The 18,358-nt window shown below is 56.2% G+C and overlaps 8 protein-coding genes across 8 annotated transcripts; 5 read left to right on the forward strand and 3 right to left on the reverse strand.

Moving 5' to 3' along the window:
• Positions 1-56: 56 nt before the first annotated feature.
• L969DRAFT_17629 (uncharacterized protein) lies at positions 57-3,836 on the forward strand (the record flags this gene model as incomplete). The annotated part of the gene is made up of 4 exons (XM_014712289.1): positions 57-294; positions 344-1,620; positions 1,670-3,465; positions 3,518-3,836. 4 exons carry the CDS (start codon positions 57-59, stop codon positions 3,834-3,836), a joined length of 3,630 nt encoding a protein of 1,209 aa, XP_014567775.1.
• Positions 3,837-4,030: 194 nt separating this feature from the next.
• L969DRAFT_49494 (uncharacterized protein) lies at positions 4,031-5,977 on the forward strand (the record flags this gene model as incomplete). Its single annotated transcript, XM_014712793.1, has 4 exons — positions 4,031-4,173; positions 4,227-4,722; positions 4,777-4,872; positions 4,922-5,977. 4 exons carry the CDS (start codon positions 4,031-4,033, stop codon positions 5,975-5,977), a joined length of 1,791 nt encoding a protein of 596 aa, XP_014568279.1.
• Positions 5,978-6,013: 36 nt separating this feature from the next.
• L969DRAFT_94765 (uncharacterized protein) lies at positions 6,014-10,713 on the reverse strand (the record flags this gene model as incomplete). Its single annotated transcript, XM_014712794.1, has 17 exons — positions 6,014-6,321; positions 6,373-6,655; positions 6,704-7,012; positions 7,061-7,202; positions 7,250-7,328; positions 7,378-7,570; positions 7,620-7,940; positions 7,990-8,199; positions 8,249-8,502; positions 8,549-8,687; positions 8,734-8,886; positions 8,934-9,145; positions 9,197-9,780; positions 9,829-9,969; positions 10,021-10,175; positions 10,226-10,306; positions 10,360-10,713. The coding sequence occupies 17 exons, from the start codon at positions 10,711-10,713 to the stop codon at positions 6,014-6,016; spliced, it is 3,918 nt and encodes a 1,305-aa protein (XP_014568280.1).
• Positions 10,714-10,815: 102 nt separating this feature from the next.
• L969DRAFT_94766 (uncharacterized protein) lies at positions 10,816-11,821 on the forward strand (the record flags this gene model as incomplete). The annotated part of the gene is made up of 5 exons (XM_014712795.1): positions 10,816-11,148; positions 11,207-11,346; positions 11,408-11,483; positions 11,535-11,696; positions 11,750-11,821. 5 exons carry the CDS (start codon positions 10,816-10,818, stop codon positions 11,819-11,821), a joined length of 783 nt encoding a protein of 260 aa, XP_014568281.1.
• Positions 11,527-12,694, reverse strand: L969DRAFT_87724 (uncharacterized protein). Its single transcript, XM_014712796.1, has 5 exons — positions 12,599-12,694; positions 12,468-12,544; positions 12,286-12,420; positions 11,651-12,226; positions 11,527-11,597 (listed from the first exon to the last, which is right to left on the reverse strand). Exons 1-4 carry the CDS (start codon positions 12,678-12,680, stop codon positions 11,840-11,842), a joined length of 681 nt encoding a protein of 226 aa, XP_014568282.1. The 5' UTR covers positions 12,681-12,694; the 3' UTR covers positions 11,527-11,597; positions 11,651-11,839.
• A 1,056-nt stretch (positions 12,695-13,750) lies between these two features.
• Positions 13,751-14,098, forward strand: L969DRAFT_75113 (uncharacterized protein; the record flags this gene model as incomplete). Its single annotated transcript, XM_014712797.1, has 3 exons — positions 13,751-13,804; positions 13,859-13,915; positions 13,971-14,098. The coding sequence occupies 3 exons, from the start codon at positions 13,751-13,753 to the stop codon at positions 14,031-14,033; spliced, it is 174 nt and encodes a 57-aa protein (XP_014568283.1). The 3' UTR covers positions 14,034-14,098.
• A 224-nt stretch (positions 14,099-14,322) lies between these two features.
• Positions 14,323-15,248, reverse strand: L969DRAFT_62623 (uncharacterized protein). Its single transcript, XM_014712798.1, has 3 exons — positions 15,029-15,248; positions 14,958-14,975; positions 14,323-14,898 (listed from the first exon to the last, which is right to left on the reverse strand). The coding sequence occupies exons 1-3, from the start codon at positions 15,158-15,160 to the stop codon at positions 14,413-14,415; spliced, it is 636 nt and encodes a 211-aa protein (XP_014568284.1). The 5' UTR covers positions 15,161-15,248; the 3' UTR covers positions 14,323-14,412.
• Positions 15,249-15,302: 54 nt separating this feature from the next.
• L969DRAFT_94770 (uncharacterized protein) lies at positions 15,303-18,345 on the forward strand (the record flags this gene model as incomplete). The annotated part of the gene is made up of 3 exons (XM_014712799.1): positions 15,303-15,466; positions 15,523-17,354; positions 17,411-18,345. The coding sequence occupies 3 exons, from the start codon at positions 15,303-15,305 to the stop codon at positions 18,343-18,345; spliced, it is 2,931 nt and encodes a 976-aa protein (XP_014568285.1).
• Positions 18,346-18,358: the final 13 nt, after the last annotated feature.

Consider the following 18,358-nt stretch of genomic DNA (forward strand, 5'->3'; position numbering starts at 1 on the left):
GCACAGTATGAGCGCAGTGCGGCAAACGTGTCCATGAGTGGCTCAGCATCGACGACATGGCGCAGCATCCACTCCGCAAAGCGCTCACCATCTCGGCTCTCCACGAAGCCGCTGCCGCTCAGGATCAGCGGTCTGCCGCTCAAGACGGTCAGGCTGCCCCTTCTACAGCCACTGCTTCTACCTTCTCCCGCTTGTCGAGCCTCTTGACTCTGTCCAATCCCCCCACGCCAACGACGCCAAACCATCCACGACCACGTCAAGCTAGTCAGCCGCCTCCCGCGCCTGCTCAAGAGGGTCAGTGGCATGCGGTGTATAGGATGTCATCGACTGAGACAGGAGCCAGGCCAACGTGACCGCGTACATTCAGGCAAACGCACAGCGACGACAGGTTTCGAGCCGCTCGCGCCGCCCGTCGAGCCAAGCTCGCTGGCGATCCTTCTCAACGACGAGGCCACACTCATTTCCCCTGTACGTCAACATGGCCAAGAGTCTGCCGCGTCTGCCTCGCTCTTATCTGCAGCGGCGAGGCGACAGTCAACACCCAGACTCGACTTGCCGAATCCGTCGCGACCCTCATTGTCGCCGCTTGCCTCACCTTCGCTTGATGCATCATCGTCTGCCGTCTTCTCGACATCTCCCAGCTCGGAGTCTCTGCTACAGAAAGGACGCAAATCGCCCGGCATGGCGATTCCGCGGACATCTGATGCGCGCTCACCTCAACGTTCTCCGAGCAAGCTGTCGCGACGCCGAGGATCGTACTCTGGAGATGACCTCACGCCGGGCGCAAACTCTCCCGTGGCCGTGGAGTCTTCGCCGGTGATCTCGCCCTACCAACGCCAGCTGAATCACCGGCAACGGCTCAGAGAGAGCTCAGCATCTCTACGAACATCCTACCAAGTCTCACAGGGCTCACGAGCGGCAGGCGGCGCTTTGGCCTCGCTCATCGGTATCGCACAATCGCCCGAGGTAGACTCGGGTCTCCTGGCCGTCGTCGGTCGGACTGTGCTCAAGATCTTGCACGTCTCGCATTCGCGCTCGATGCCCTCAGAAGCATCGAATCCAAAGGTGACGATGAGTTCAGATGTGCAACGCGGCAGCAAGCTGGGAAAAGGCTACATCATGACCGACATCCAGTGGGGCTTTGCGGATACGGCTCACAAGCTTGCAACACCTTGCTCAAACGGCAATGTCCTTATTTGGGATCTATCACGAGAGGGACCCAAACTCGATCAGACAAAGGTCAAGCATGACCGTGCTGTCAATCGTGTTGCCTTTGGCGGTCAGTCCGGTGGCTGGCTGCTCTCTGCCGGACAAGATGGCCAGATCAAGCTGTGGGATGCACGAACAGCCGGCGGAGCGATTGGCGTGCTCTCGACGCCCTCTGATCCTGTCCGAGATGTCAGCTTCACACCGAATGCTCTGCATACACACTTTGCCATTGCTTCTTGCACAGAAAGCGGAATGATCTATCGATGGGATCTCCGAGCACAGCTCTCGCCAACCGACAAAGTGCAAGGTCATGTAGGAGGCGCGATATGTATGACTTGGAAGCCTCCAGATTCGACGTCGAGCTTGTCCGGCGGCTGGCTTGCGACCGGAGGAATCGACAAGAGTGTCAAGGTTGGTCAGCCTGATTAGACAAGCCGGCTAGCGCTGATTTAGAGACCAGATATGGGATCTATCGCGTCCATCACTGTCTTCTGGGCCACTAAGGACGCTGTATACCGCTCGACCGACACATTCACTGACGTGGAGACCAGAATCGATCTATGAACTGGCGGCAACGCCTGCGGACGGAGTCTCGATGTCTACAGAAGCACTTGCTTACGGTCCCGAGTTAGATATCTCCAAGACGGCGTGGCAGCCTGATATCGAAGTCTGGGACATCAGACGACCTCATCTGCCAAAGTATCAGTTCAGCACAGGTCAAGGCCCTTCCGTCGGCGCACTGTTCCCCTCGCGAGAAGCAATATGGAGCGCGCATCGATCGTCGTCTTTCGTTCAGCTTGACATTCAACGCGACGCGCAGTCGCCTGCAAGCTATCTGACGGCACCAGCAGTGGCTCGCGGCCCCTTTGGTGACTTTGCATTAAGTCTTCGATCCGGTGCTCCTGCGCCTGATGCGTTTGAGCTGGATGAATTCGATCACGCCGGACTACAATCGGTCCACAAGGACAGCGCGTCGGCGTCTGGGCAAAGCACGGCCTTTGTAAAGGATCTGAGCATGGGCTTCGACGTCGCACGCTTCTCATCCCTCGCTACAGGTCTTTCCCTACTCGGGGACTCGCCTGCAGAGCTGGCCAAAGCAAATGCGAAGCTCGCAGCCTCGCTCGGTCTGCACAATCTGTCGCGTTTATTCCTCTGTGTCACAGTCTGGCTTCGGATGATGGCCGAAAGCGTCGAGCGTGACGAGGCTGAGCCGAACGCGGCGCTGGAACAGCTCGAGTCGGAATCGAGCTCGAGTCGCGTCAGGCGCTCAATAAGTAGACATGGCGCCAATCGACGTGACTCCCGTAGCAGACCAAGATCACATCTTGCGGATTTTCAAGAGGCAGAGGAGAACACATCGGAAGCGGAGAGCGACCGGCATGCTTTGGCATCCATCTCAGCTCAATCTGATCTGCCAGAGTCTGATTCGGAGAGCGAGCAACGCTCCTTCGCACCGCCAGGCCGTATGACCGCTCGGGGCAAGCTTCGCAGCCCGCCCTCGACCGCAAGTACGCCGACGAATGCCAGGCAGTCGCTGCCAAGCCTCGCTGCTCTTGGTAGCGCTGTCCGAGCATCTTCGCGACCAGCTTCGAAAGCGGATATAGACGGCGACAGCTCAGATTCGGCATCAGACGAGGAGCGCTTCCGATTCAGCGGCAAAGGAAGCGCAATGCGAAGGCTGGCTTCTTCGCAGCTCAGCCAGCCTCGCTCGGGGCGACCGCGGACGCGACATGGCTTCAGCTCGAGTGCGACGGTCCAGCGACTTGCCGAGTCGAGGCACACCCATGCATCCTCTCACGATGGCAGTCAGCTACGATTGTCAATCTGGCGCGACAAGTCTACGATGCCCTCGCTCTCGCCTGTCGATGCAGCAGCAAGCAATAAGGAGGACCTCCTTGCACTTGTCGATGGCATGCGGCAACAGCTGCATGCCGCTGCGCTCAGTTTTGCAGAAGAGGGCGATGTGCAGCTCGCGACGACGTTGATAAGCATGCTTTCGCCTGCAATCTCCTTTGAGACCACATTTCTCAGGAGGATCTCATTCAGCTATCTCGGCTTGCTGCGCAAGCTCAATTTACATCTGACAGCAGCGGCGGTTATAAAATCCTCGCGGCTCGACGCTGTGCGAGAGACAGCACAAGTGTCCACAATGCTACATATGGCTTGCGGCCGCTGTCAGAAAGCGCTTGCCCAGCCCCCTTACGGCATCTGTCGTCGTTGCCGCCAGGGCTCCGGGTTGATGCATTGCTCCATCTGGTGCGGCTTTCGCGCATCACAGAGACTCCTCTGCTGATCAGTGTGACTACAGCGAGCTGCCTATGACGGGCGTGATCACTCTGTGCGCCACTTGCGGTCACGGCTCGCATGCGACGTGCATCGTTGCCTATCTCAGCGATCTGTCGGCAGCTTTCCTTCAGTCTAAACGGCCAGAGGCTGTCGACGCCAGCCTCAATCCAGTCATGGCAGCTCTGCTAGATAGCAAGGAGCCCATGCCGCTCAACTATGCTGAGCGCGAGGAGCAGGCCGACTTGCTCGCCACTTGTCCTTCGGGTTGCGGTCATACGCCTTGCTTGCCGCGCACCGCATGGACACATCTAGTCTCTTATTTGCACGGCGCAGTAGTCTAGATGCACCTTGACGCGCAGAGCTCATCACGATTGAGGTCGTTGCAGCAATCGTGAAGTGGACTCACTCGCTGCCCAGCGGTGAGACTCGCTATGTCTTAAGAGGCCGAGAGGCGTACGATCAATCTGATCAGCGACACGCGGCGCGACAAAAAGTTTCTGTCGAGTCAAGTGACGACCCACCTTTTGACGACAGCATGGCCGACGATGACGGGTCCGATGCGTCCACGCAATCGCCCGAGCTCAGGGGCAACCCTAGCGAGGGTGACTGGGTAGTTCAGAAATTCGGCGGGACTTCCATCGGCAAATTTGTCGAGGTTATCGCTCAGACTATCGTACCGTGAGTCTGGGCTGGCAGTGCAAGGCCAGACAAGTCTGAACGAGTGCGCTCAGGCGGTATCTCGACGAGGGCCATCGAGTAGCGCTCGTCTGCTCTGCCCGCTCGGGACAGTCGAAGAGCACAGGCACGACGAATTTACTCATCCAGGCTGCACAAGAAGCCTTGCGACCGACGTCTGTCCTCCCTGACGAGCTCGCCAATGGGAGGCAGCCTTCGCCGGCCATGACGCCCTCGATTGCAAGCGCTTCCCGGCCAAACCCGCTCTCGTTGTCGACGCAGCGCCTACAGCGAAGCGGTTCCTCTGCTGTCCTCAACAGCTCAGGCTACAACTCGCCCGGTCCAAGGGGCTCAGGCTCGCTCTCAAACTCACTAGCCAGTCTGAAGACATGCGACCAAGCTTCTGCCTTCGATGGCACCGTCGACAAGATCAAATCTGACCATCTTTCGGCTGCGCGGTCGTGCATCAGTGACCCGTGGATACTGCGACAGCTCGAGGAAGAGCTCTCGGGAGACTGCGAAGCACTCAGGAGCTTCTTGCTGGCTGCACAGGTGCGTGCAGCCCCTTGCAATCATAGCGGACAATGGCTGACATGCGACGAATAGATCATAGACGAGATCTCGCTGAGGTCCAAAGATATCATCGTGGGCTATGGCGAGCGGCTGTCTTGTCGCATCGTAGCCGCCATGCTAGAGGACAAGGTTGGTCCGCTTGAAGACGAGCATGCAATCTGCTGACCGACAAAGCTAGGGCTTTGCGTCCGAATTTGTCAGCCTAGAATCAGTCTTGCCGAAGCCGAGCGAAGCGCAAAGCTTAGGTCAAGCAGAACAACAGCTATCGCAAGCGTTTTATGACGACCTAGCTGGTAGACTGGGTCAACGACTCAGACAATGCGAGGGCAGGATACCTGTCGTTACAGGCTTCTTTGGCATCGTGCCCGGCTCGCTATTGCTACAGATTGGTCGAGGATACACAGATCTGTGTGCTGCGTTGTGTGCGGTGGGCCTGCAAGCATCGGAGCTGCAAGTATGGAAAGAGGTTGACGGTATCTTCACGGCCGATCCGCGCAAAGTGCCAACCGCCCGACTCCTGCCGCGCATAACGCCGGAGGAAGCGGCCGAGCTGACCTACTACGGCTCCGAAGTCATCCATCCTTTCACAATGGAGCAAGTCATCAGAGCAGCGATACCCATCCGGATCAAGAATGTACAAAATCCTGCAGGCGCAGGGACGGTCATCTTCCCAGATTCGCTGCAGAACGGCCGTGCAGCAAAGCCAGCAATGACGCATATCAACGGCAGCGCACCTCGTCTACCTACCGCAGTGACCATCAAAGACAACATTGTCGTGCTGAACATCCATTCAAATCGGCGAACGATCAGTCACGGCTTCTTTGCGGGCATGTTTGCCACCCTTGACCGATACGGCATCGTTGTCGACCTCATCTCGACCTCAGAAGTGCACGTCTCGATGGCGATGAACGACACGATCCGGAAAGGACTCTTGGACAGCCTGCTTGCCGATCTGAAGAAGCTTGGCGAGATTACAGTCAAGCACGACATGGCTATCCTCTCACTGGTCGGGAAGGAGATGCAACACTCGGTCGGCATTGCTGGCAAGATGTTTACGACCCTTGCGGATGGATCTGTCAACATCGAAATGATCTCTCAAGGCAGTTCAGAAATCAACATATCCTGTGTGATCGAGAACCGAGACGCTGCCAAAGCGCTGAATCTGATCCATCTGAGACTGCTCTCGCTTGCAGTGCCACCAGGGGTCCCGCAGTCACCCATCTCGTATGTCTAGCATACCTGCATGCATGTTGCAAGCTACGATGGCGCGTCAGGCCCAAGGCGGTTCCAGATTGCCGAGATTGACCGAGAGCGTGTCTGGGTCGCTATTGATGTGGCTCGCTAGAGATTGCTGTCGCGATGCGTGCAGGTTCGCGTAGATTGCGAGCAAGTCCCCATCCAACATGCCGCGTGCCAGTGGTCGCGAGTAATAGTCATTACGAGCGGTGCGGAACGCACGTGGGTTGAGGCCAGCAAAGTGGGGAAGCTGACGATGCAGCTGACGCTCGAGCAGCGCTAATCGCCGGTAGACGACTTCGCGCACGGGCGTGACCCAAGTCAGCGAGCCATCGGCGCCGACTGCCGATCGTACGTGAGCATATGTCTCCTGCAGGCAGGGACAATTCGCACCTAGCATGACGCCGCTTTGCCGCAGATCCTCATCTGTGGACAAACGCTTTGCAAAGGACAAGCTATCGATGATCTGTTTTCCGAGATGGTATTCTGTCCGATCGAGCAGACGCTCGCCAGCGCGTGATTCGGCATTGCCGGGGTTGTACTCCAGCTGCCTAAGCAGACCTTTGCGGGACACAGAAAGCAGGCCGAGCCGATTCTCCTGCACGAGGAAATCGACGCAATAGACATCGGTCTTGCGAGCTTCTTTGCCGAGCAGAACCAGTTTAAAGGGATCCTCCTGTGATCAAAACCATGAGCGACATCTGGGCTCACTCGTATGACGTGCCTGAAATGCGACAAAGTAGGTCCCTGTAAGGCTATCGCCAATAATAAGCAGATTCTTGATCGAACGCATTGCAGAGACATCAAGTCCGACGTCGAGGAAGCCGACAGTGATCAGGCGCTGATCGCTGTCGAAGGCTTTGATGAAGACCTTTTGACCAAGGGAGTGAATGATGTGGCCGTTGACCTCACATATCGCCCCGACGGGATGCCGCAGATCGTCTGCGTGGACGAGAGAAAGCTTGGCAGAGCGAGCTTGCGCTTGATCGCTCGCTGCAGTCGATTCTGTGGTGCTGATGCGGAAAACATACAGCTGCGGACGTCAGTCAGTGCAAAGTCATACTGAACTCTGAAGAGATACCCCGCCGCGTGTCTGCAGATCTTCGCCGCGGTTATTGCATGTTGAAGCGATGACAAAGCGCGCTCGACCAGAGGGATCAGTCGCGCTGGGCAATGTCGCGCAAATGAGCTGCAAGATACTCTCATTCTGTGGGAATTCATGCCTGCTTGAGATAATCAGCTATGGTCATTGGCGTAGCTTTCCTCGCACCCATCGATGCAATCCCACGAGCCGGGTACGAGCAGCTCGAGACAGGATCGAAAGACGGTAGGAGAGATCATGTCTTCGCCTGCAGGCCTTGTCAGATGTCTGACCGTCTTCTGAAGACATCGACTCACTTGGCGCGCGATAGACTGGCGCGCCTTCGTCATCGAAAAGCTCAAAGGGCGCGTTGACCACGCGAGCAGCAACGAGGGTATGTGAAGAGTCGTGATAGGCTGTCGACGTGAAGCATTTACTTGTGGCGACGTGCGTGACTGGCAGCTCTCGAGCCAACGACGCCTGATCCGAAAGGTCGTACGTGTGCATTGCCTGTAGTTCCACGCGTCAGCGGACGCGGACTGGGACACAAGATGCGTACGCCATCGGCGAGCACGAGTAGCGGCGTAGAGCTTGGCGGATCAAAAGCACCGAATGCACTGGCTCTGCCGTATGGTGCGCGATAGAGCCGAGCGATGCCAGCACGGTCCGTAAGCAGATAGAATGGAGCCGATCCGGTGATGAAAACGCCAGAACGACCAGTCGTGCTGATGAACGACACCAAGCGCCTGGACTGCTCTTCTTCCTGTTCACCTATCGGAAGCTGGCGAGCGATTCTTCGAACGAACTGCCAGACTGATCTCGATTCGTCATGCTGTCGTACGAGCTCGTATACCACGAGTCGGCTCGTGCCGAGGAGCGCCTGATCGAAGGCATAAGTCGAATGCAGATAGGAAGAGACAGTTGCTTACGACGAGATGCAGACGGACTCCGTCGAGACCGTCAATGACAGTGAGCAACATTGCGCTGACTTCGTCGCCGGCTTCGCCCATCGTGGTGTCATCGGGATGATCTTTACCAGAGACAGAAGTTGGCACGAGATAGCGCGGTCGGAGAACAGGTGGCATCTGCGTAATGCTTTCGCTTTGCCATTGGATCTGCATGTCCGGCAGAGAGTATACCTGCCCGCACGCAATCAGCTTGGCAAGCATCGATTGGCACACTATGTACGATGATCTCGCCATTCGTCAAAGCGGCAGCAATGAGGTGTCTGTCCATGCCCTTGTTCGCTTGGGCGACCAGACTGACAGCTGCCACATCTGCAATCGGCAATTGGCCAAGCTCATTGAGTAACGAGGTCGTCGGATCGCCGAAGAAGACTGTAACATTCCGTGCGGCACTCAGGACTGCCACGAACGGATCGCTGACAGTCACGTCGATCGCATCTGCTTGTCCATGAGGTGCTTCGGTTGTGATTTGGCCATCTGAAGGATCTCGTCAGACTAGTCTGCAACAGCGAAGTATACTGACCTGGCGAATAGAGCCTTAGCATATCTTCAGTGACCTCTAGCACCTGAGATCGACTAAAGAAGGAGCCCGCCGCGAGAGGTACTTCTGCGCTTTTGCGCGCCAGGGTAGCTGCCTGGGTGTCTTGGTCGAGTGTATACACCTATGTCTTCGTCAGTCAGATGAAAGGTACCAGCGCAACGACTGACCATGCTGCTAGAGCCAGTCGAGCAGATAATCTGATGGGTGATTGGACCACGACCCATCTTCTGCCGCTGCTCCAACCCCACCGTCCAGATATGGCGAATGTCGCGTGCAGTAGGCAGATCGAGATCGACTTGACGTACTGATGGCACATGCCGCTGCAGCTCTGATCAGCAACGTATTCTGCCGAAGCTCTCTAGCCTACGTGGATAGTAGTGAGACCCGCCATGGCCTGTACACCTGTGCATGCGACGAGAGAAGGCTCATCGAGGCTGGCAGAGGTGTGATCAAGTACCGCGATATGCCGAATCGTACCATAGCCTGGTAGCGTATCGCAGAGCTCAAGCTGCACATCTTTACCCGTCGGTGCAATCTGGTGCCCATTCCCATTGTGAGCGCCGGCAGTGGCATAGAGATCTGCCAGCACTTATCTGTCAGCTTCATCAGTGCGATGGGGACACAACAGACCATCGTCCATAGCGTCTGATTGCACGAGCCCGGTGCCACTTTCAGTGATATCCAGTATGTCTGCACCTGCGCCAGATTGCGACGCCCAGCGCAGGAGCACAGATTGGCCTTGTGCTGAGCCTACAAAGACGTAGGCAGCACCGACAGTCTCGATGCAAGCAGGTATGCAAGTTACAGCTCGGGGACGACAGTCCATGCTGGACACATTACGGCCGTCCTTCTCCAGATGGAGTGAGAAGGTTTCGCCTGTACGCGTGCATAGGACTGCAACCTGCTGGCCCACGAACGCGCATTGGGCGCCTTCGAGGACGAGTCGTAAAGTTGGACGAGAATCGAGACGAGCATCGGTGAGCGTGCTCGTCCAGCCGTTGACAGCGATACCGGTCATCTTCGACGATTGATCAATGTGAACGAGTGAATTAGCACAGAGAATAACGACACCGCCGAGTTCGCGAGGACAGACACTGAGAGACAGGGCGTCGTACGGTAATCCATCTGCCTCGAATATCACAGGATAATTCCTCGAGCCAATATCGAGGGTAACCATGACCAGGCTAGTGATGTCCTTGGCAAAGTCAATGCGTCTGCCCGCTCGATCTAAGCACGGTCGAGCACTTGAGCGTTCGACTTACCCAGTCCAAGTCGGCTTGCGCTGGAATAGTATCGCTATCGTTGGCTCGCTGAATCCTGGCAAGAAGGCAAAATCGACGACGTTGCGTATGCCTGGACCAATCTCGGACAGGTCGATGGTCAGACTAGGCGCATAAGGTAGACTGCGTCTAGGGCTGAGTGTGCATATGAAAAATCAAAGCTGCAGGACGCACCTCTGTAGGCCTTCTCTGGTCATGTCTTCGAGCTCAGACAGGTCTTGAAAGAACGGCAAGATGCCGAGCGTGTTGTCAGGCAAGAGTAGCGCAACACATCTGCTCGCTTGGTCGACGCGCAGTACGGCCTGGAATGCGCCTAAATCTCCTTGCGACTGCATCCCCTTCTGATCAGAGAGGGACAACTCGCGAGCATGCAACCAACCAGCTGTGGCAGACGCTCGAATGAATGCATCGAGACGGGCGCGAGGTCATGCAACTGGTCTGACCACTCCATGACAGTCATCTGCGGGCGTGCGGCTTGAGCATCGTTTGCATGAGCTGCGAGATTGCGCATGCCTTTGCGTCTCTGAACGAGATCACCAATCTGTGCCTGCCGTCTTGACGTGTGTCGAGCGTACTGAGCCGCGCAAGGCCAGTGACGATACCATGGCAGACATGTTCGGCCAAGAGCTGCAAACGAGTCTGATCTTCCCGCATTGACGCACTGGAGCCATCTGTGACGCTAGACTGGACAGGTACAGGCTCCTCGAGGACTTCGTAGACCTGTAGAAAGTTGGAACGAGCCACGACGAGGTTGCGGACGACTCTCGTCGAGTGTCGCTCTGCCTCGACACAGGTTCCCGTCAACTTGAGACTGACGGCATGTTCGACTCCACTGGGCGGCAGCACCTGTCGGCAGTACGACTGCATGACAGCCGCTGCTCCCGTACGACCTTGGCCTGACTGGTGGCTCTTTGAGCGCCTACGCTTCACACGCGCGGCAACATTGCCAAGACTGTCTCGAGCTCGAGCATGGACAGGCGACGGCAAGTTGGCCCAGAGACCAGTGCGAAACTCATCTATGATGATGTACAAGCCACTCAAGAGGCTAGGCCGGAGGAAGGCACTACACCCGTGAGATCAGATGGCCGTGCCTGGAGCGACTTGCGATCTCATTTTGTCAAGACGGGCATCGTTCAAGACGCCAACGGGAGCTGCTACATCGAAGCAGGATCGACCAAGCTGCTCTGCGCAGTCTATGGACCCCATGCATCTGCTATCAATACCACGCCTGCCGCCAAACTCGAGGTTGAAGTCAAATTTACGCCTTCAACTTTTCCAGGCAGCAGACGCGCGCCAGGCAAGGCAAGCGGAGCCAAGCCAATGAGGCAGCACGGATCTAGTTGACGCAGCTGCATTGCAGGGCACCGAATCAGCGAGCTTGTCGGCTGACATACATCAAGCCTTGCTGCCATCGCTCTTGCTCGATCGGATCCCAAGAAGCACGATCAGCGTCCATGTGACGCTGCTGCAATGGGACGGCCCGCTCACTGACATATCAGCGTACGCTTCCCTGAGCAGCGTGCTCGAGACACGGGTATACTGAGGATACGCTCGCTCTTAGTGGCATCACCGCCGCCAGTCTCGCGCTCGCGTCTGCCAAGATTGAGATGAGAGGCCTTGTTATTGGCACATGCGCAGTGGGTCCCGCGCTGAATTGCGCATGCTCTGCTCATCGCTACCCTCCACAGGTCATTCGCCAGACAGAAGACGCGTCCATTGTAGCTATCGATCCGACAGCAGACGAGGTCGATCTGTCAGTCGCCCAAGTCAGCATGGCCTGCATGCCTGCACTCGGCACACTTTCTCTGCTGGAAGTGAGCGGCAAGGCAAGCTTGACGCAGATAGACCAGGTCAGTCGTCATATCGACTGAGCGGGCTGCTCTGAGTTCATCCGCTCGAATAGGCCATCGAGAGAATGACCGAGGCGTCGGCGAGGATGCATTCGATCAGTGCTACGTCTTTGCAGACGACGTGACTATCGATCGTAGCAGTATCATCTTGCGTGCGGCAGCAAGCAGACCAGCAGATCGGCATCGTTGCGTGTACGCAGAGCTCGAAGCGCGAGCATCTCCATAGATCGCATGAAGCGCGTGCCTAAGCTTTCGCGCGTCCATACTCTTGTTGTCAGTATGCCGACAGCATTGAGAGAATGCAAGCGATTCGCAAGGACGGTGTCAGTCAGCACACGGTCACCTATGACAGCCAACCGAGGAGGCGCCAATTGACTTGCACCCAACCGAGATTGTGCGACATCGACGACGCGAGCCACAGTCTGGTCCGCGTGCCCCAAGAAGTACTGCTCGACATCTCTCGCACAGCCAGGCTTCTTGCGTGCATGCACCAGCACTGGCACGCCCAAGGTGCGAGAGACTGATTCCGCCTGTACATCCCCATGCCACCGGTATGAGACTCGTATACACGTTGCGAGGAGCAGCGGACCTGGATGAGACCAGGATCATCTACGGTACCTGCCGAGTTGGACACGATGAGCACCGAAGCAGGCCCAAAGGTGTCCAGCAGCTCTCGCCAAGCTTGGCTGAGCTCGGGCAGCAGCTCGTCGTGATGAGGCATTGTCTATGCCTGAGTTCAGTAGGTAGACATATGCGACTTTGCTGACCTACGATACAGTTGTCTTTGTCAATCACGATGCCAGTGAAGCCATGTCGACGTAGCGCTAGACTATCTAGAGATCGGATATCTGTTCAGTATCTCGCATGAGATGCAATGTTGCAATTTCGAATTTCATCCATGCCTGGGATGACGAGTCGAGGCTGAAGCAGCTCAGGTCTGAATGCTGCCCTGAGTACGCCGAAGACGCCCTGCCAATTAATCATAAGTCTGTCCTTCGGAGCGAAGGCAGTACAGCAGGCCGCCCCACGACGACCACGTGATCATTGTGGAGATAGGTGCGCCGACCGAGACTCACGACGCTTCAATCGCTCTCTAGATACGCTCAGCTGTTTCATAGACAGTCTGACGTTCGTAGGAAGATTTTCGGGCTGTTCTGAGTGTCTTTCGCAAATTTCCTTCTATGGCACTCTCAGACCATCTCATTGAGTCTGGCGGAGTTTAAGCTTTATTGACTCCGGAACTCGTCGTGAGCTGCTCCTCCAGTGCTTAGTGAGGCTGTGATTCGATTGTGACTTTGGTGATCTTGGGGCACCGGCCACATGAAAGTTCACGTGACTATCACGTGTTGAGCCGACCTTTGCCACGTCATGATCACGTCATGGCTGCCACGTCACAGTCGCTCACCGAATTCACCGAAGGCGATGTTGACTAGGTCTGACTTCGGTAAGAAGCTGTTCGCAGGTAGCCGATCCCCGCCTGTTGCGTAGTCTCCACTGGCTGTTCAGACGCCTCCTATTCCCGTCACTTCGCAAAGAATCATCCTCCACAGGACCACACAGAGTTCATGCACGGAGCAAAGTCGAAGCCAGATTACTTCTACAAACCATACTGTACTCGAGTTGTGGGACGAACACACGTCCGCCAATTCATCACGCATGTCCCTATGGATCTGCAATACCGACGAAAAATATCCATACGAGGTGGCTTCAGCGGTCACAAGTCAATGTGGGACTCGCATGCTATCGCCACCGCTCGAAAGAGCGCCTGCACACTGTATAGCGCAAGGATCTGCTGTTGAGATCTTCAGCCAATGTCGAATGCCTTGACAATGCCGTGACTGCGTGCTGAAGCATATCGGTCGCTTTGAGACACACATCTGCACATGTAGGGGTGTCGAAGGGTTGTCATAACGCGCAACCGGGTTGCCATATACCGAAGAGAGACCAGCTGCACTGCTGAGACGGACGTTGCTCTCCAGTTGCGAGCCATCGAACCATCGAGCTTCGACTTGCAGCTACTTCAAAGTATAAAGACCAGAAACTCAACGCTCGAGATGAAGTTTGTTTTGTCACTCACTGCTTTCGCAATGCTCGTCCTCGGGGTCGTCGTGAGGGCTTCGACTGCGCAACGCCGGTCACAGCACTGATGCGAGACCAAACAGGCACCCCGCGGCGAGAATGTCTGCAAGTCCATTGACAGCTCGATGTCATGTGAAAATGTATGCTTCAAGCCCTCATCTCCGATTTGTTTATCTGACGATACTATGATTATAGGCCGTCGGCTGCACGTGGACATCGACGGGCGGTGGACCAGAAGACGGCTACTGCCATCAGTGATGAATGATCGCTTGCATTGTGCATAGTCAGCGATGCATATCTTGTCAATGCTTCTTGAGCTTCATACACGACAGCGATGCAATGTCAGGATCAGGGGCATCATGTGATGTCTGATCCGGTCTGACATCTGGGTATCCGTGTGACGTGAGCTACAATGGCACTGCTTGCAGCAGCACGCTCGCTGGCTCAGGCCGTCGCGCCTGCGTGTAGCCGATCTCGTCCGCAAGGCTTCTTCGGTGCAGGCCAAGCGCAAAAGCTTTACGATCGAGCAGACTGTTGTGCTTGGCATCGCGGGCAAGGGTACAATACATGCATTGGAAGCGCGTCTGTCTACAGAATCGTTGCTGACGTTACATGCATGGCGTGCTCTGTCGTCGTCTCAGACGCGATGCCGCCTGGAAGTCGAGCCAGAGAAGAACTGCCTGACGATAAAGACTTGGAGGAAGGACATGCCGACCATGAGTGCGCTCTCGCCAAGCGAGAAGAGGAGGATGCGCCAGGACGTCGAATGAACCGTCGATCTGTTCCTAGTGTCGCGAGTCTTGAAGTATCTCTGCGTTCGCTGTATCGAGCTGAGCGAGCCAGAGAGCTTGTAGATCGACTCCTCAAGACTTGAGGTCTGTTCGACGAGCGAAGTCGGGCGGGCAGGAGCGACTGGCCTTGGCTCAGACTCGACCATGATGTCGAAATCGATGAGCTTCTCGGAAAAGCTGGACATGTCGTTGCTGAAGCAGAAGGAGTACTCCCCGACGAGATTGCCCGTGAAGATGTAGTCGCCTTGACGCTCTCGTTGGCCTTCGATGATGATCATATCCTTTGGATCGGTCACCACCCAGTCAATGTCGAACGAGCCACCGGATTGTACCTGTCCCCGCGACCGCCAACGCGTCAAACCCAGTAGGCTACGCATGGAGGCGTGCATACCGCAAAGTAGAAGCCAATCTGTGCGCAGAGTCGCATCAGCTCAGGTCATCACGAGATGCAAGGCAGCCTGCCTTTTCGCCAAGCTTGTCCACGTTAGCATAGAAACATGACTTTTCGTGGGCGGTGACTGTGGTGGTCAGTGCAGAAGCGGCTGCTTGCTGCAGAGCCAATAGGCTCGTGCCAAGCAAAGCCAAGGTGCGCATCTGCTCGTCTCGCCGTGTGCCAAAGCGATTGCGTCGCGTGTCTTGCGCTCAGCTGATTCAGCTGATTGAGTTGATGAAACATATTGCCAGCTCCGCGAACGGTCTGCTCAGCGCAAATCTATCAGCCTGTCGAACGGTCGCAATGGCGTCTGTCGGCGGACAAAAGCGGTACTTTGATGATGCAGTCGCCAGCGAAGAGTCAGAGTCTCGCAAAAGGACAAAGTCGGTGCCAGATGACTCGGATCCAGCTGAGCCAGGGACGACACAGAAAGCTGCAAAAGTCAAGCGCACGCGAGCACCGCCGGCGTGAGTGCCCTCAAGGAGGGTCCTGCTCACACCAGCTCACGTGATCGTGCGTGCAGGGACGAGTCAGAAACGACGACGGTACACGTCAGCGGACTGGAAGAGAGGATCAGCTCTGAGCAACTGACCCAATACTTTTCATCTGTCGGCCCGGTGCGCTCAGCGTTTGTCATCACAGACAAAGTAGAAACGCCTCCTGATGCGGTCATCGGAGTCACGGGGAGTAACGCTCAGGCTGTCCTGACCAAAGCAAGAAGCAGAGGGTTCGGCTACGTTAAGTTTGTCGAGCGATCAGATGCAGAGCGAGCAGTGCAGACGCTGTCTGGTACATCCCTGTCAGACAGCAGCAAGAAGATCAAAGTCACGCTGGCAAAACCCAGATTGCGCGCCGACGAAGACGGACAGCTTACAAAGCCAGGCAAGGCTGCGCCGGCTTGGGTAGCACGCAAGGAAGCCATCCACGCCCGGGCGCAGACATTGATCAAGCCAGAAGCCGTGGATGCGCCTTCAGAAGATGGAAAGGACCATAAGAGTGAGATCGCCAATCGATCCGTCCTCGTTCAGGGCCTCTCGCCGACCGCGCCAGTGCCAAAGCCCAGCACGTCAGAGATACCCCGCAAGATCAATTGGGCAAAGGCGTTGCACAAGCATATCAAGAAGTCGCTTGGCTCGTCCGCAGAAGGTCAGCAGAAGGCTGCGCTCTTTGATGTTGCGTACCCAGTCCAGCTCTACGGCGTCACAAGCGAGACTAGTGCTGCCAAGATCACCGTGTCAACGCCTAAGCAAGCCCGGAAACTTGCGCTAGATCTGCACGGCAAGATACTACAAGCAAGCTATCTGACTGCCGTCACTCAGTGGGAATACGATGCGACGACGCGACAAGGCAAAGCAGCCGGCGGTGGCCGGCTCATGTTCCGCAATCTTGATTTCGGCATTTCGGAGCTCGATCTTCGTACATGTGTTTCGCAATATGGCCCCATACATTCTATCGACATTCCTCAGACGACCGCACCGAGCTATGGACAAGCAGCCGCGCAGAGCCGAGGGAGAGGTTTCGCCTTTGTCTGGTTCATCCGACGAGAGGACGCGCAGAAAGCGCTGGAAGGGGCCAATGGTCGCAAAGTATGGCCCGGTTATGGGCAGGAGCACATCACTTCCGCTGGTCAGGTCGAGGAAGCAGACCGAGGCCGAGTCATGGCAGTCGACTGGGCGCTCGGCAAACGTGACTGGGAGGCTGCAGAAGCCGGTCGACTGCAGGCTGACCCGAAGACGCACGAAGAGCAAGAACAGGACGAGGAGATGGCAGAGGATAGAAGCAATGAGCCAGACGAAGCTAGCGAGACAGACGACGCCGATGAAGGCGAGAGTGAGAGCGAAAGCGAGAGCGAAGAAGAAATTGAAGATCTCATGGACAGTGACGAAAAAGAAGATGACGAAGGACCAAAGCAAAGAAGCTCCTCAACTGATGCCGCGACTCTATTCGTGCGCAACATACAATTCGAAGCAACCGAAGATGAGCTCTATCAGGTCTTCAAACAATTTGGCCCTGTCCGATATGCGCGCATCGTCATGGACAAGAAGCTCAACAGATCGAAAGGCACTGGCTTCGTCTGCTTCTACAATGAAGCACATGCTCGCGAGACCCTGGCCGAATCGGATCTCATCCACGCTACAAGTCAGCCGGCGACTGAAGCGAAGCCGGCTCAGAATCCTTTTTCTGTTCTGACGCCTGATCCTTCCACAATCAGCGCGAAGAAGCTCAGTCTTCATGGCCGAGTGCTCGGCGTCTCGTCGGCTGTCTCTCGAGAACAGGCAGACAAGCTGAGAGAGGATCGAGACAAGAAGAGCGGCAAAGGCGACAAGCGGAACTTCTATTTGATGCGCGAAGGAGGTAAGTGCTGTGGCTTGCTTGCAACACACCTAGCTGATGGCTTTTCATTGCGGTAGTGGTCGTTCCGGGAACGCCTCAGGCTAAGCTGCTTACAGCGGCGGATCTGGAAGCGCGCCAAGACTCGTATGATGCTCGCAAAGCGCTGTTGCGCTCAAATCCGTCCCTCTTCGTCTCTCGCCAGCGTCTCTCGATCCGTCAACTGCCTTTACATACGACAGAGGGTCTATTGAAGAGGCTCGCTGGCTGGGCGCTACGTCAATGGCGCATTGAAGTCAAGCAAGGCAAGCGCAAGGAGCTTCTACCGGAAGAAAGAGAGGACGAAATCAAAGACTTGCGCCCAAAAGTCAAGCCGGGCGATACAGAGAAACCGAGCAAGCCCGCTAGCCGAGTCCAACAGGCCAAAATCTTGAGACAAGCCGATCGCGTAGATCCGCTCACGAATGTGGGCCGCAGCAAAGGCTACGGCTTTCTGCAGATGACGAGCCATGCCGATGCTTTACGCGTGTTGCGCTGGACGAACGCGAATCCAGAAGCAGTTCTGCTCTTGCGCTCGTGGTGGAAGGAGGACCTCGAGAACCGTGTGAAGCGGACAGAGTTGGAAACAGAGTCGGAGGACAAAGACGTCCGCCTGAAGCGACTGAGAGAGAAGATAGTCGAACTCGAGGAGGAAGCTTCACGTGCGGCATCGAAGAAGAAGGGTAAAGCTGACTCGGAAAGCGGTTCCGGCCGAGCGACTCGCACCCTGATGATCGAGTTGTCGATAGAGAACGCGATAACGACAAAGCGTCGCCAGGAGAAAGCTGACCGCAGTCGTACACGCGCCAAAAAATCTAAGACTGCGCCCGAGACGAGCGCTGCCATTGCTACCGAAGCGACTGATGGCCGCAAACGAAAGCATGATGAGGAGTCGCCATCAAAGTCGGAGAAACCCAATGCGCTCGGGTCGATCATTGGCCGCAAGCGACGCGAAAAGCGCGCACGCAAGTCTTAGATGTTGTGCCAAA

Source organism: Mixia osmundae (genome assembly GCF_000708205.1).
Source record: "Mixia osmundae IAM 14324 unplaced genomic scaffold scaffold_5, whole genome shotgun sequence".
NCBI classification, from domain to species: Eukaryota; Fungi; Basidiomycota; class Mixiomycetes; order Mixiales; family Mixiaceae; genus Mixia; species Mixia osmundae.

Excerpts from the sequence above, each read along its gene's own strand:
- L969DRAFT_87724 (XM_014712796.1), bottom strand. The coding sequence starts at position 12,680 with ATGATTAATTGGCAGGGCGTCTTCGGCGTACTCAGGGCAGCATTCAGA. Across the intron at positions 12,545-12,598 it reads GCCTCGACTCGTCATCCCAG|ATATCCGATCTCTAGATAGT; the intron begins GCATGGATGAAA and ends GATACTGAACAG. Across the intron at positions 12,227-12,285 it reads ATGATCCTGGTCTCATCCAG|GCGGAATCAGTCTCTCGCAC; the intron begins GTCCGCTGCTCC and ends GGGGATGTACAG.
- L969DRAFT_62623 (XM_014712798.1), bottom strand. The coding sequence starts at position 15,160 with ATGCGCACCTTGGCTTTGCTTGGCACGAGCCTATTGGCTCTGCAGCAA.